The sequence below is a fragment of the Paralichthys olivaceus genome, chromosome 1 (genome assembly GCF_024713975.1).
Source record: "Paralichthys olivaceus isolate ysfri-2021 chromosome 1, ASM2471397v2, whole genome shotgun sequence".
Classification (NCBI taxonomy): Eukaryota; Metazoa; Chordata; class Actinopteri; order Pleuronectiformes; family Paralichthyidae; genus Paralichthys; species Paralichthys olivaceus.
This window is the reverse complement of record NC_091093.1, coordinates 24,786,999-24,800,600: the sequence shown is the minus strand read 5'-3', so window position 1 is coordinate 24,800,600 and position 13,602 is coordinate 24,786,999. Positions and strand designations below refer to the sequence as shown.

The window sequence follows — 13,602 nt, the reverse complement described above, 5'->3', positions numbered from 1 at the left end:
ACCCACTTAAAAAGTAGGACAAGGTCGAATGAGTCCTGTTGACACCTTTTTATTTGCTAACAATGACTTCACAGTTTTGAATCTGGCAGTCACTTCTTGAAATAGCACATCTCTCATTTATGGGCCTTGAGTCAGACGGAAGACATCTCAGAACTTCATAACAAGTTTTCATCGTATGATAACATTCTGCTCTGGATTGGAGCAAGCACACACAAGAAAATGATCTTTGGTACATTTGTGAAACAAACTGCTTACAGAGATCATCCTCTGCCTGAGATGTGACCAGCACATGTCTGCCACGGCTCAGTATCTGTAACTATGTGAGTGGAGCCACGCCTCCTTCTTTTGACATCTGAAGATTTAGAGGCTTAACATTTTTGTTGTGTTTTTTGGATGAATGGAGCCTCAGTAAATATGGCTCGAGTCCTGGGAAGGTCAGACCTCAGTCACTGCACAGTCTTATGGGATTATTCCCAATAATCCCCAGCTCATACAGGATGGCCAGAGTGGCAAAGAGGATGTAGCAGAAGAGAGAAACCACTCCCAACTTCCAGTCCAGTTTCCATCCATTCACATGGACAGCTACAAACAGGAATACAATTGAAAGGAGGAGTGTGGAGGAAATAAAGACGAGTCCGGTGCTGTTGACTTCTACAGGGTTGTTGGTGTCCACAAAGACTGTTTTGATGAACCAAGGCAGCCCCAGACAGAGCATGTCGAAAACATTAGAGCCCACTATGTTGGACATGGCCATGTCAGCTTTACCTGTTTAAAAGAAAACATATTTACAGCATTGGATACAAGTGTTTATTCACAGAACTATTTAAGATTGTTTTTTAATTTTAAATGTCTGATGGATAAATTCTAAATCAATGAAATATAAAAAATCACTTCACCACTTCAATTTTATTCATTGACATTTACCTTCTCTGGCCACCATCACACTGGCCACAGTGTCGGGGATACTGGTTCCAGCAGCGAGCAGAGTGAGTCCCATAACTGTGTCAGGGATGCCGAGGGTCTCACCTGAGATAAAACCAAACAAATACAAATCAGTTTCCCCCGAATCCAGAAGCATCAAGCCAGGCATAAAAAAAGCTGCTTATTGTTACTGTGACGATAGGGTTCATTCATTATTCCTGAATTCTCTTTCCAGGATTTAAAAATAAAAAAATTATCCAGCAGAACACTTCCCACCTAACACAATCTTCATCAGTGTTGTATTTTATTCACCATTGCAGTTCAATTACATGTAAAGTAAATATTTCTCCCACATCTTGTGCTGTTGTCATGTGTGAGACTTAAACTAAATGTTCTCAAATTTAGCCTAAAAGTATTAACATATAATATAATCCATAAATCAATATGAGGTCAACTTGACCCAGCAGGTGTAATGGCACCAGTGGAGGGATCTTACAAAGAATGAAGTACTGTGGAAAAGTGGTACATTTTTATTTATGTATTTGTCCTTTGACGTAGATGCACGAGTATTTCCTCCACCACTGCATTGCACTAAAACATTCCACATAGTTAGAAATGTCAGGCCACAGTGAAGCTCCACTGTGTTTTGAATGAGTGGTCTCTTATTCACACAGAGTGGGGATGGAGAGTTGGTGCTGTACAGCTCAGAGCCACAGACACAGACTGTATGTTGGAGTTGTACCTGGTGGGTCTCATGCCTGCTCTTTCTTTCATAAGACTAAACGTTGCGTCCATGTGAGCCTATCTGACGACTACAGGATAATAACCTCATTATTCTTCAGTAGAACTACCACAGTCACATGATGAAGTTGTGCTTTGGGCCTGGTTTGAGGTCAGTCGTAGAGTTTACGTCTCTGTTGTGGATGGAGGGGGAAGCTGTCCCAGGACCTGTGCCTGTGGGGAGTTCTGCACATACACCCCACTGCTCACATGACTGTTTCCTTAAGGGTGAAGCAGGCTGTAATCTGCTGCCTGGGTAAGCACATGGCCCACTGGAGCTACAATAACTACCCCCCCTTCTTAACTTTCCAAGACAATGGCATCTCAGGAATTAGCCAGCAGACCAACATGTGATTCTACTCTGCAAATCCAAAATTTTTCTCACAAGTTCCTTGTGATCCACAAAGGCCCGTGAGTGATGTGCTGGTTTACACTAACTGCAAAGACTGAAATGTAGAGTTTCTCACCGACCACAGTGACCATCCACACCAGTATGTACGTGAAACCTGAGATCCACACCGCCGACATGATGAAGGTTACAATGTACCATCGCTTCCAGAACCTCCTCCTGCAGTCGGGCACGGTGAGGAAAAGTAGAGCGATGATGGGCAGGGACAGAACCCAGAGGATGCGCTTCAGGTCGCTCTCTGGCACGGCAAACACACCTTTATGCTCCACTAGGATAAAAACAGGTTATGAGTGATTGTGTAGGCTCTTATGTCATCAAGTGGTCATGGTGGGGTCAAGGGGTCATGGTCACATCATGTTCAAAACACTGGACAACTTTATGAAACAAAAAAAAAAGTGTGTTTTACCTTCAGGGATCTCGTTGAGGCCGTGCAGGCTGAGGGACAGATGAGAGTATCCTGAGTCGTCCTGGAAGATGCCGCTGTCCGTCCTGGAGCGACCGTGGACGCGCAGGCTGGTGTTGTCGCTCCAGCCCATCAGAGGCTGCGTCTCTGTCTTCTCCCTGGATCCTTTACCCAGGCAGGTGCAGCAGGGGCTCAGCTTCCTCAGGACAAACTCGCTGATACGGAGGTCGAAGCACAGCACCACGATGTAGACGCCATAGACCAGCAGCAGAGAGGCTGCGTCGTACCTGTGAACCAAACGCACAGTTTGAGCATCACCATTCATTACTGACCTTGGGGACGGATATAACAGGGAGCTAGAATGACACTCAGCAGCAGGGCCCAACAGTCCCCTCACAAATCCACAGTTAAATTCAATAGGTGCTGATTTTTATTGGGATCTGCAGCTCAACTCATGATTAAATTATAAATGAAAATGTTGAAAACAAATCCTATCTTACAATGTTAAAGGAAGAAAAACATCTGCCCCTGATCGGAATCCGTAATGAATTTTTCCATGACCCATACTGCATCCCTCCACCAAGTTTTATAACCTGTCTGGTTGTTTTTGCATAATCTTGCTAACTTCTTGAATAAAGTCCCTTGGCCTAGTTCAGTAAGTGGAGTAGGTGTCAGGTGTCAGTCTGTGACCTTAGTACACGACCTCTGCCACATGATAACATCTGAGCAAACTCCATAAGCGGCCAAAGGCTGTGAAATGTAGTAAAAAGGTCTGGCAGCAACTAATCAGATGCATATTGCTTATAGAATTTTGGAGATATATGGAAAAAATCTGCTGAGGGTATTCAGTATTTCTATTTAGTCATGTTTGGTTCTTATTTATTCTAGTTTAATTTGGATTCTTTTTTATTTTACATCAAGTGTACTTCTGCTTTTACACAACAACAATTCCAGCAAGATCTTATATATACACGGACTGTTGCTGCAATTTCTGTGTTTATGATGTGATATCTGATTTAAGGGTCTGCTGTGTACTGACAGTGAGTCACATTGATGCACTGCACAGTTGTTTTGTGATCAATTGTTGTTCTCAGTGTCACAAGCTGCAATAAACAGCTGTAACTCTGTCTTTTACAGCCGCCCTGCACATGTAGGTGATGATCTCGTGGTATCTCGATGTCAAGCCAGTGCACACACACAAACACACACACACACACACACACACACACACACACACACACACACACACACACACACACACACACACACACACACACACACACACACACACTCACACTCAGACACACACACACTCACCAGTAGACCTTGTTATCAGAGATGATAGCAATAACAGCAGCCACACTGATGCCATATGCCAGGCAGTCCCTGAACAGTGGCCAACAGCTGAGACGTCCTGCCTGATAACAGAAACGAAAAAATAAATGGTTTATGACTCGGACATCACAATGTACACAATGACTCTGTGGCTTTGACCCAGCAAATGTTCCGCTCTTATGCACAAATAGGTGAGTGATCATTGTCTGAATTTTGTGATGATGTACCATGGAGGCCAAGAGTCCACATGCGCCACAGATCCCCAGCAGGTTGTAGACTGCTGACCCCACGATGGTGCTGACCCCGATGTCTCCCTTTGTCACAAACACACCTAAAAATGCAGGAAGAAGCTAATGTTCAACGTGGAAGCTCTGCTGAAAAAGGTAACACTGAGCAGAATAATGTCCTAATCACAGTCCTGACATCGTCATCAACATCGCTGACTGTAATAATTGTTCTAGTGCCAGGTTACCCAGAAAGGCCGTGACCAGCTCTGGTGCAGAACTCCCAGCTGCCATGAACGTGGCTCCTGCGACATCCTGAGACAGTCCCAAACCTGAGAGAGACGCAGGAGACCCCGACATTACAAGATCGTTTACATGGTGCACACAAAATAACAAGAAAACTGTAAATTGCTATAAAACTGTAGCCCATGTATAAAGGGGCTAACAGAATATATTGAAATGAGAGAGAATCCGGGGATATAAATCCTCATGGTTCCCATTGTAAAGTTGGTGAAATGATGTAGCCCCCACATCTCATCACAGTGAGCACACACATTGTACACAAGAGGTTTCATGTCACTCACGCTCACTGATCACTTCTAAAGATGGCAGGAAGTAATCGTCGCAGACAATAGCCACAGCCAGCAGCATGTAGAAGATGAGCATAAAGTAAATGACGAGGCCTCCGTCCTTCCTCTCCTGCACCGTGAAGAAGCCTTGAGGAAACTCTGAGGACTGTGGTGAAATGCATTCTGTCTCATTCTCTGAAAACACACACACACACACCCAGGGGTCATCACTCAGCACAGCCTGTGGCTCGAGGTTCGTCTCGTCATGGCACTTACATGGTATTTCATGCCAATAAGATGTGTGTGTCTTCAAGAGCAAACACAGTCACAGTTACTGAACCACAATTGATTTCTCCTTTTTCTTTTTTGATAACAAAAATTACATTAGAATAGAACATTTAAAATTACACACATTAGAATAAAATCAGAGTTATAACATATTTAGAGACTAAACAAACTAAATTAATGCTCTATATCTTCTATCTATCTATCTATCTATCTGTCTATCTCTCTATCTATCTCTCTCTCTCTCTCTCTCTCTCTCTCTCTATCTATATCCGTTAACATTTATAATGACACTATACACACATTAGAATAATAAAGACATACAAAATGACAGGAATAAGAGTTTGTACTTTTCTTACCTAGAGCCCGGCGCACCCTGGAGGAGTGAGTTTCCTGAGCTGTGTTTGCTGTGAATGACACAAGATGAACGGTGCAATACAAAAATATCACAAATCCCAGAAAGTAAGGTATAAAATCCTGTCTCTTCTTTTTCTGCAGAGGTGCCACCTTATTCATTCTGGGTGTTAAAGAATGGAAGTCAGTGATTATTCCCAGGAGTCATGTGTGTGTGTGTGTGTGTGTGTGTGTTCTGCTGTGGATGTGGGCTGGAAGCTGGAAGCATCTAACTCTACACTACGACTACAAGCTGCACACAGGAGGGATTATTGGGGAGAAAGCATCTTTTAAGGTCTGAGCGCTGCACAGAGTCGGGGATCACGAGTTGTGAGTCATTCCAGTCGACCTGCACACACACACACACACACACACACACTGCAGCCTGAGGGCACACACACACACACACACACTGCAGCCTGAGGGCACACACACACACACACACACACACACACACACACACACACACACACACACACACACACACACACCCATCGCGACAGCTGTACCTCAGCTTCACGTGGAACATGCGCAAATACACTTGACAGTAAATAGTCACAAGTAGCCTGAAGCTCTGTAGCTCAGGAAGTTTCACATCTATCATTAAATATAATTCTTCATCAAATCAATAACTCACATGTGTATAGTGTTCATGAGTTTAGTTCGTTAAAAGGGAGTCTCTCTCTCTCTCTCTCTCTCTCTCTCTATGCGTGTGTGTGTCTCTCTTTCTCGGTCTCTCGCTCTCCACATCCAATTCAATAAACTTTATTGGCATGATAATTGTGGACAGTAAAAGAATCATATTAGCAACAACAATGACTACGGTAAATAAATTAATGGGATTCGTAAACAACACAAAAACAAACAAAGGGCGATGTGCAACTAAATTTATGCATTCTATCTATCTATCTATCTATCTATCTATCTATCTATCTATCTATCTATCTATCTATCTATCTATCTATCTATCTATCTATGCCAGCATTAGAATCGGAATCCGTGTTTATTGCCAAGTAACACATAAAAGTAATTTGCTGTGGTGCGTTTATGAAAGAATACATATTAAAAAAAAGCAAACTAAATAAATTAATAATAATAATAATAATAATAAACTATATATATAAATATACTAGGGAATGGATTGTACAATACGTTTTAAAGAAAATGACCCATCTATCTATCTATCTATCTATCTATCTATCTATCTATCTATCTATCTATCTATCTATCTATCTATCTATCCTAATAATGTATTTATTAATTAATGAAGTGATTTATATCTATTCATTTATTTTAAAAACAGTTGATGTGGCGGTCTGAAGGAATGGATGGATGGACGGAGGGATGGACGGACGGATGGATGGATGGTCGGATGGATGGATGGCGGGATGGAGGGACGGATGGTCGGGGGGATGGACGGATGGATGGATGGATGGATGGACGGAGGAATGGACGGATGGATGGATGGAGGGATGGACGGGGGGATGACTGACGGATAAAACAGAGGAGTGAGGAGACCCTCGGGTTCGTTGACTTCCGGCTGTGACCCTGTCAGTTCAGAAGCGCACGGCGCTGTGACGTGTCATCTGTGACGCGCATCATGGCGACTGTGGCGGGAACAACCTGCCGGATGTCGCGTTTTCCAAATGTTTCCTGAAGAAACGAGACAAACTGTCGCTGAGCTGAAAGTTTGTGTTGAGTGTTGAGTTTGTCGTGAAGCAAAGAGAAACCTGGAGAAACACACCTGAAGAAGTCACAAGGAGAAAGATGTTGGAGGAGGAGGTTTTACAAAGGGTCCGTTTGTCTCAGAGAACAACCACAGACAGGATTATTGACATGACACAAGATACTGAAGTAGTTATTCTCTCTGGTCTGTGATGGAACAAACATTACAAACACCCTCCCACGCCATCTTTGTTCAGGGGGTTACTGCAGACTTTGATTTCAGAGAGGAACCATTTCACAAGTCAGGCATGGCACTACCTACATTAAACCAGCTATCATCCTCATCATCGTCATCATCATCATCACTGCCATCTGACGTCAGACGCCTCGCCAAAGAGAGTCATCTCATTAGAGGTTAGTGTCATAAGGCCTTTTTTTTCCAGCATAAGCACCACTGTCCTGGTCTGGACCAGTAAACCTCACCTCCGGGGTCCGAGTTCAGTTTAGGGTCAAGCTGTGAATTGTGGTCGTGGTTAAGTCGGGGGGTGAAATTGTGGTTGGGCTGTTCACAAGAAATGGAAAAGTCATAGAAAGGAAAACTGTCCAAACCTGTATGTGTGGTCCAAGTATTATTTATGTGGTGGGGACATTGAATCTGTTACACAATCACATTATGGAGACTTGTCTTCCTTGTGGGGCCACAAAGCAAGTCCCTGTAACATAAAGAATTAGGATATAAGGTTAGGTTAAGGTTTAGGTTAGTGATAACAATGGTTAAGTGTAGAATAAGTCTCCAGGGAATTGATGTAAGTCAACGTAATGTCCTCTGTGTGTGTGGACGTAAGTCACTACCTTTTGAGGGGAAGACACGTTTTTAAGGTTTGGTTCAGGTTTAGTTTTAGGTTAAGGTTAGGATTAGGGTAGTCAGTAGTAACAATGGTTGAGTTTAGTGTCTCCGGAGAATTAATGTAATCTTTTCTCTATCTCTTTTTGTGTGTGTGTGTGTGTGTGTGTGTGGATGTAAATCATTACATTTAGAGGGGAAGAATTGTTTTAGGTTTAGATTAAGGTTAAATTTTAAAGTGTAATCAATTTAAGTTAATCATTTAATTTCTTCTCCTCTCTCTCCCTCTCTCTCTCTCTCTCTCTCTCTCTCTCTCTTTCTCTCTCTCTCTCTGTGTGTGTGTGTGTGTGGGGGGGGTACCAGGCTAGTTTGGACATGCCCCAACATGCCCCCCAAACCCACAGAGCAGCAGACATGTGCTCACTTCAGGTCACCTTCTTCTTGAGGACACATGAAGCTGAGGGACAGTCACACGTCCACTGACAAAACGGTGAGTCCCTTATTTTACTTTTTAATTCAATGACCCTTCATTACAGGACAGTGCAGAGTGCATGTGCAGATTAAAGTAGAAGGTAACATGAATGAAACACACCCAACATGATTTGTATGATGATGATAGTGAATCTTGTTGTTTTAAATGTTTTGGTCCAGTACATCATCAACACATGAGGCTGCACATGCTTCTATACACTAAGTTAAACTGTAGTTTTCACTGTGCAATACACAATATTACACAGCAGCTAGTGCATGGCGCCCCCGTGTGGTTTAATTATATTGTTGTAGTTTGTCTTTCTTTCACTAATAATAATCTTGTAGTGAGTGTGAGCCATATTAAATAAACCAAAAACAGACCACCACACGGCGCTTTATCTACAACTTCCCACCTAAACACGATTTAATGAAATAGATAATAACATGGACACAGTCATACAAGAAAATGCAATGTAACATTTTTAAAACTCTGCTCAGGAAAAGCAATAACACCCCCCCTCCATTGACGACTTCTCCTCATAATTTTCACTTTTCGTTACTTAAAGTTGAGCACATTACTTTTTAGGTGAATAAAAACAAATCTGAATATTTCACAATTTTGTGGCTATAACATAGTGATCTGTATTTAGTTTTAGTTCTTTGTTTAGTTGATACTGAGTTTCCATGCTACTTGTGTATTTATTTTGTTGTATTTTTAATTTGATTTAGTACTATTGAATTTACAAATAGTCAATGTTTTATTCAAAAAGAACTTTATTCATAGTATAAATATTTAAAACATTGCTATTATTATTCAGTGTTCACAGTTCAGGCCTTGATTTTTGAGTGTCTCTTGTAACTAACTCATTCTTGCTGCTGACCAGCAGACACTTTTATTGCAGCACAAAGTCTGAGCTCTTGTAAATGTGATCCATGAATTTCTGTCCTCGTGGTGGAATATTTTTATGGTGGAAAACGCAACATTTTCCATCTATAGATAATTTGGTACAGGTGTAGGTCTCACATGGAGCTTTACTTTCTGCTGTGTGTAATTACTAAAGTTTCAGGGACTTAAGGGTCATTGCAGCGCTATTGTTCCTGTTATCAGTGTGTGAGCTGAACTAAGAATAAATACCAGGCTCTCTTTTATTTACAGATTTTTGTGCCAGTAAAATACATTATTCAATAGAGGTTTGGTGTGTGGCAAGAAACTTTTCCATCTCATTTGTCAGTGGAAGCTTCTCTATGTCTCTCTGTTTGTGTGTGTCTGTGTGTGTCTGTGTTTGTCTGTGTGTGTCTGTGTGTGTGTGTGTGTGCTTTCACTTGAGAGTAAGAAGATACAATGGAAACTTGACACCAGTCTGTCCCAGCTCAGTTGTCACTGGTATGTTGGCTGTGTGGAATATGCCTCTAGGTACGAGGTGAAAACCTATATTTTGTATTTTAGAGTGTAACAGCAGCATGTGGAGGACTCACACTTGTCACTTGCTTTTGACAGTGAGGTCAGTCACAGACAAAAAGGGGAGGGAAACCAGTCAGACCAGAAAAACAAGTCAAGTTCCTCTATTCATCATTACACAAGGAGAAGTCTGCAGCTTTTCTTAGTTTTACTGTCTCGCTTAGTGTTGCTGGCCTATGCCCACACATCCATATCACTGGCTTATCGTGTCTTGCCTCCTCGTACGTTGTTCCTTGGCTCTGGAAACATTGCAGGTCTGTTTTTTTTGTGCGCTTCAACTTGTTGAATACCAGCACCCTGCCCTCGGCGAGGAGTGGTCACTGTTCAAGGTTCAGGAAGATAACGAGAGGTGAGTGGCTGACGCAGAGCTTGTGTTATGTTACCAGAGGCTCATATCAGATTACTGTGGACGGCAGGTTGGGTGAAACTATAGCTGTTGTCAGATCGCTGGGGATTGAACAAAACAGGAACTGGGAGCAACAAAGGCTATTTTAAAAAGAAGCTAAAGAAGCTAACACAGGGCTTCCTGTTTTTTTCAGAAGAGCGTTACCATGGGTGAGACGACACAACACTCTCTGCTGCTTCTTCTGTGTCTGACAGGGCTTGTTCACCGTTCAGCCGCCTTAATGTTTTGGACAGCCGAGGTGGAAATAAGCTATGCTAATATCGACAACAGGACCGTGAACAAAAGCTGCGAGTGTGGGGTGTATGGTCGTAACTCTCCCCTGAAGACAGTCGCAGGCATTGTTACGCTTCCCATGGGAGACCCCATAGGCTGTGGGCCAGATCTTGTCTACAACCGTAATACCAGCTCACCGGCCTGGATAGCCCTGGTCAAACGGGGCAACTGTACCTTCACCGAGAAGATCAATGCTGCTGGACGTCTCGGAGCAGTTGCTGTGGTGGTGTATAATGTGGACGGCAGCGGCGACAGCACCACTCATATGGCTCACTCGGATACAGGTGAGACCGTGGCTATCATGATTGGCAACTCTCAGGGCATGGAGGTAGTCAAGTTGGTGGAGAATGGGACAGTTGTTCAAATGACTATTAAAGTGGGCAGCCCTCATGGACCCTGGATGGACACCTACTGGCTTTACTTCCTGTCCATCGCCTTCTTCATCGTAACAGCAGCCTCAATCGCCTACTTTGTGTTTATCTCTGCAAGTCGTCTCTACAACATGAGACAGCAGAAGCACTATGACAGGAGGCTGAAGTCGGAGGCCAAGAAGGCGATTGGCCGCCTCCAAGTGCGCACACTCAAGAGGGATGATGAGGAAACTATGTCTGATGTCCACATGTGTGCCGTGTGCATCGAATCCTACCGGGCCGGCGAAGTGGTGACAGTGCTCACATGTGACCACATCTTCCATAAAGCCTGCATCGAGCCCTGGCTGCTGGAGAGGAGGACCTGCCCCATGTGCAAGTGTGACATCCTGAAGGCACTGGGGATTGAGGAGGAAGGGAAGGAGAGCATTTCTGATGACTCCCCAGAAGAGGTCACTGTGATCACGGTTACAGGAGGAGAAACCCTCTACGAGGTCCCACTGACTGACCCAGCAAACTCCGAACCAGAGAGACATCAGCATCGCTATGACAACAGGGCCTATGAGGAAGAAACAGTCGCTGTGAGAGGATGAACAACAGAAACAAAACAGCAACCATGGATACGCTGAACCAGCAGAATTATTGAACTATAATCTTCCAACAGGAGAAACTCTGTTCATCTTGTAGCCTAATGCATGTTTAAAAAAAGATAAAGAAAACATTCCAAGGATTTTGAATGTTCATGGACATTGTCTAATTAGCTTTGCATGCCACTGCATTTTCTTTGCGTCGGCACAAGTCTGTGATTATTGGTAATTATAGGGTTTGTTCATAAAGATACCTAGAGATGGTTAGAATAGATTCTGGAAACTGATGCCGGTGTCAAATGACTGTTTTGCATAGTAAGCACACCGGTTAGGGAGGTATTTCAATATCTGTTTGAAATCAAGGCCAAACTTTCTTCCCTGTCAGCTTCTCTCAGCCTCTTACAACTAACCATTGTCTTTTCAGTTGACAGAATAATTCATTTATCTCAGTTGATTGAACAGTTTAATTTCCTCTTGATCTTCGTTTTCCATAAGTTTTTTTTACTGTCAGTTTACCAAATGTGATTCACAAAACACACCCTGTTTAACACACCCTTGACTGGAAAAACAGCATGACACACATTGCACTATGATGAGTTAGAGACATCGCCTGAGAGCCTGACCTTCTTTGGAAAACAAAATCTACAAAAACATGTTTACCACATATGAAATAACATTTTTCAAGCCCTTCCAGATTGCTGGCTGGTTTATAGCTACATTTGAGAAACAGAAATGTGGCAGTGCAATAAATGTCATGGGAACTGTAGATGATTTGCCTCAGAATGCGTGAATGTGACGTGTTCTGCTTATTTAAATAATATTCGGTGGAGTGGTTGTACGTTTTGGACCTTGCTGTATATTGAGATTGATTCGTCAATCATGAAGTTCAACCTGTTAATTTAAAGGGAAACATAAGAAATCTGTTATCAGTTTTCACGTCTAAACAGATGATTTGCATTTAAAGTTCCAAGGGTTATTTTTGAACAGGTTTTCCAGGTTGTACCTTTTGGAATTTAAGGAAATTTTTATTCAATCCCTGTGGTCTACCTCTGAGCTCACAAATATATATATATATATATATATATATATATATACATATATAATTGAAACAAGATTCTAGCGATTCTAAGATGGATTGTGTAACTTTGTTAATGACGAGAGTTATTTAATTTCTTTGTTTGCTGATGGGGATAAATTGATTATGGTACTTAACATATGACTCAATATATTTTTCTATACTGAATAATTTTCATGAGTGTTAAACAGATTCCAGGAGTCTTAAATTGTTCTGTTTAAAATTGACATGACTTGTTGTATTAAATCACATTGATGCTTATTAGAATGCAATAAATCCCTCAAAATGAGGCCAACTTTATGAGCATCTGTGCTTGTTAGACTCATGTTTCTGGATGTGTGTGTGTGTGTGTGTGTGTGTGTGTGTGTGTGTGTGTGTGTGTGTGTGTGTGTGTGTGTGTGTGTGTGTGTGTGTGTGTGTGTGTGTGTGTGTGTGTGTGTGTGTGTGTGTGTGTGTGTTTGTGTGAAGGGGGGGTACAGTATGAGTGTGCGTCAGTGCGCAGGTGTGTTACTCTACATCCGGCAGGTCTATGTGTGGTACCAGTGTCTCTCTCTCTCTCTCTCAGAGTTATGGTTTTGTTCCTGTAAACTGTAATTACCTCTGCACAGGTGGGAGAAGATCCGCACACACCCTGAGCCTGAGCTGGATACTCATCATATCACATAAGTAGAAGGGCCTGACTGAGCAAGCAGAGATGTGCAGCTGTGTGGAAGTGGAATGTGAATATTAATCATTGTTTTATCATTTTGCTTTGCTTCCGAAGTCGTCCACAGTAAAGTCTGGAATGAAGTTGCAGGATTTTTTGAAAAAATGTTTCTCAGGTGTCAGGTGTCCAGCGTCAGTCAGGACTTTGGTCTTGTGTGATTATAGCCAGCTGATAAAGTGTTAAATGAGCTTGTCCTCTAAGGGAGAGATTATGGCTTTGATGTGGACATATAATGAGAGAGCAGAAATACCGTCTGTGTTCTCCTCTGATTGTCTCACGTATCTCATCTATCTCTATATATCTGATATCTGCCAAATAAGTTATGTTTTCATCTGCATTTTGTCTGTCAGTTAGGTACAGATCCAAATAAAATCATTTCTCCTGAATTTAAACGTGGTTTCATAAGAGGACTGTTGGGTTTTGGTGAAG

The 13,602-nt window shown here is 42.4% G+C and overlaps 2 protein-coding genes across 5 annotated transcripts; one reads left to right on the top strand and one right to left on the bottom strand.

Annotated features, from left to right (window-relative positions):
• Window positions 1-33: 33 nt before the first annotated feature.
• slc24a5 (solute carrier family 24 member 5) lies at window positions 34-5,583 on the bottom strand. Its single transcript, XM_069525835.1, has 9 exons — window positions 5,286-5,583; window positions 4,657-4,836; window positions 4,321-4,404; window positions 4,076-4,179; window positions 3,831-3,931; window positions 2,517-2,800; window positions 2,169-2,378; window positions 925-1,026; window positions 34-765 (listed from the first exon to the last, which is right to left on the bottom strand). The coding sequence occupies exons 1-9, from the start codon at window positions 5,440-5,442 to the stop codon at window positions 443-445; spliced, it is 1,545 nt and encodes a 514-aa protein (XP_069381936.1). The 5' UTR covers window positions 5,443-5,583; the 3' UTR covers window positions 34-442.
• Window positions 5,584-6,865: 1,282 nt separating this feature from the next.
• On the top strand, window positions 6,866-12,773 carry rnf128a (ring finger protein 128a). Of its 4 annotated transcripts, none has more exons than XM_069525833.1 (3): window positions 6,866-7,398; window positions 8,192-8,318; window positions 10,301-12,773. In XM_069525833.1, exons 2-3 carry the CDS (start codon window positions 8,280-8,282, stop codon window positions 11,396-11,398), a joined length of 1,137 nt encoding a protein of 378 aa, XP_069381934.1. In that variant the 5' UTR covers window positions 6,866-7,398; window positions 8,192-8,279; the 3' UTR covers window positions 11,399-12,773. The 4 variants fall into 4 exon arrangements, with proteins under 4 accessions (XP_069381934.1, XP_069381933.1, XP_069381935.1 ...); XM_069525832.1 differs by having other exon boundaries at window positions 10,298-12,773; XM_069525834.1 differs by lacking the exons at window positions 6,866-7,398; window positions 8,192-8,318 and adding an exon at window positions 9,802-10,107.
• The last annotated feature ends 829 nt before the right edge of the window (window positions 12,774-13,602 follow it).

Coding starts and splice junctions, on each gene's coding strand:
- slc24a5 (XM_069525835.1), bottom strand. CDS start 5,442: ATGAATAAGGTGGCACCTCTGCAGAAAAAGAAGAGACAGGATTTTATA. Junction 4,180..4,320: donor GCTGGTCACGGCCTTTCTGG/GTAACCTGGCAC, acceptor CTGCATTTTTAG/GTGTGTTTGTGACAAAGGGA. Junction 1,027..2,168: donor GTGGATGGTCACTGTGGTCG/GTGAGAAACTCT, acceptor GTTTTATCTCAG/GTGAGACCCTCGGCATCCCT.
- rnf128a (XM_069525832.1), top strand. CDS start 8,280: ATGAAGCTGAGGGACAGTCACACGTCCACTGACAAAACG. Junction 8,319..10,297: donor ACACGTCCACTGACAAAACG/GTGAGTCCCTTA, acceptor TGTTTTTTTCAG/AAGAGCGTTACCATGGGTGA.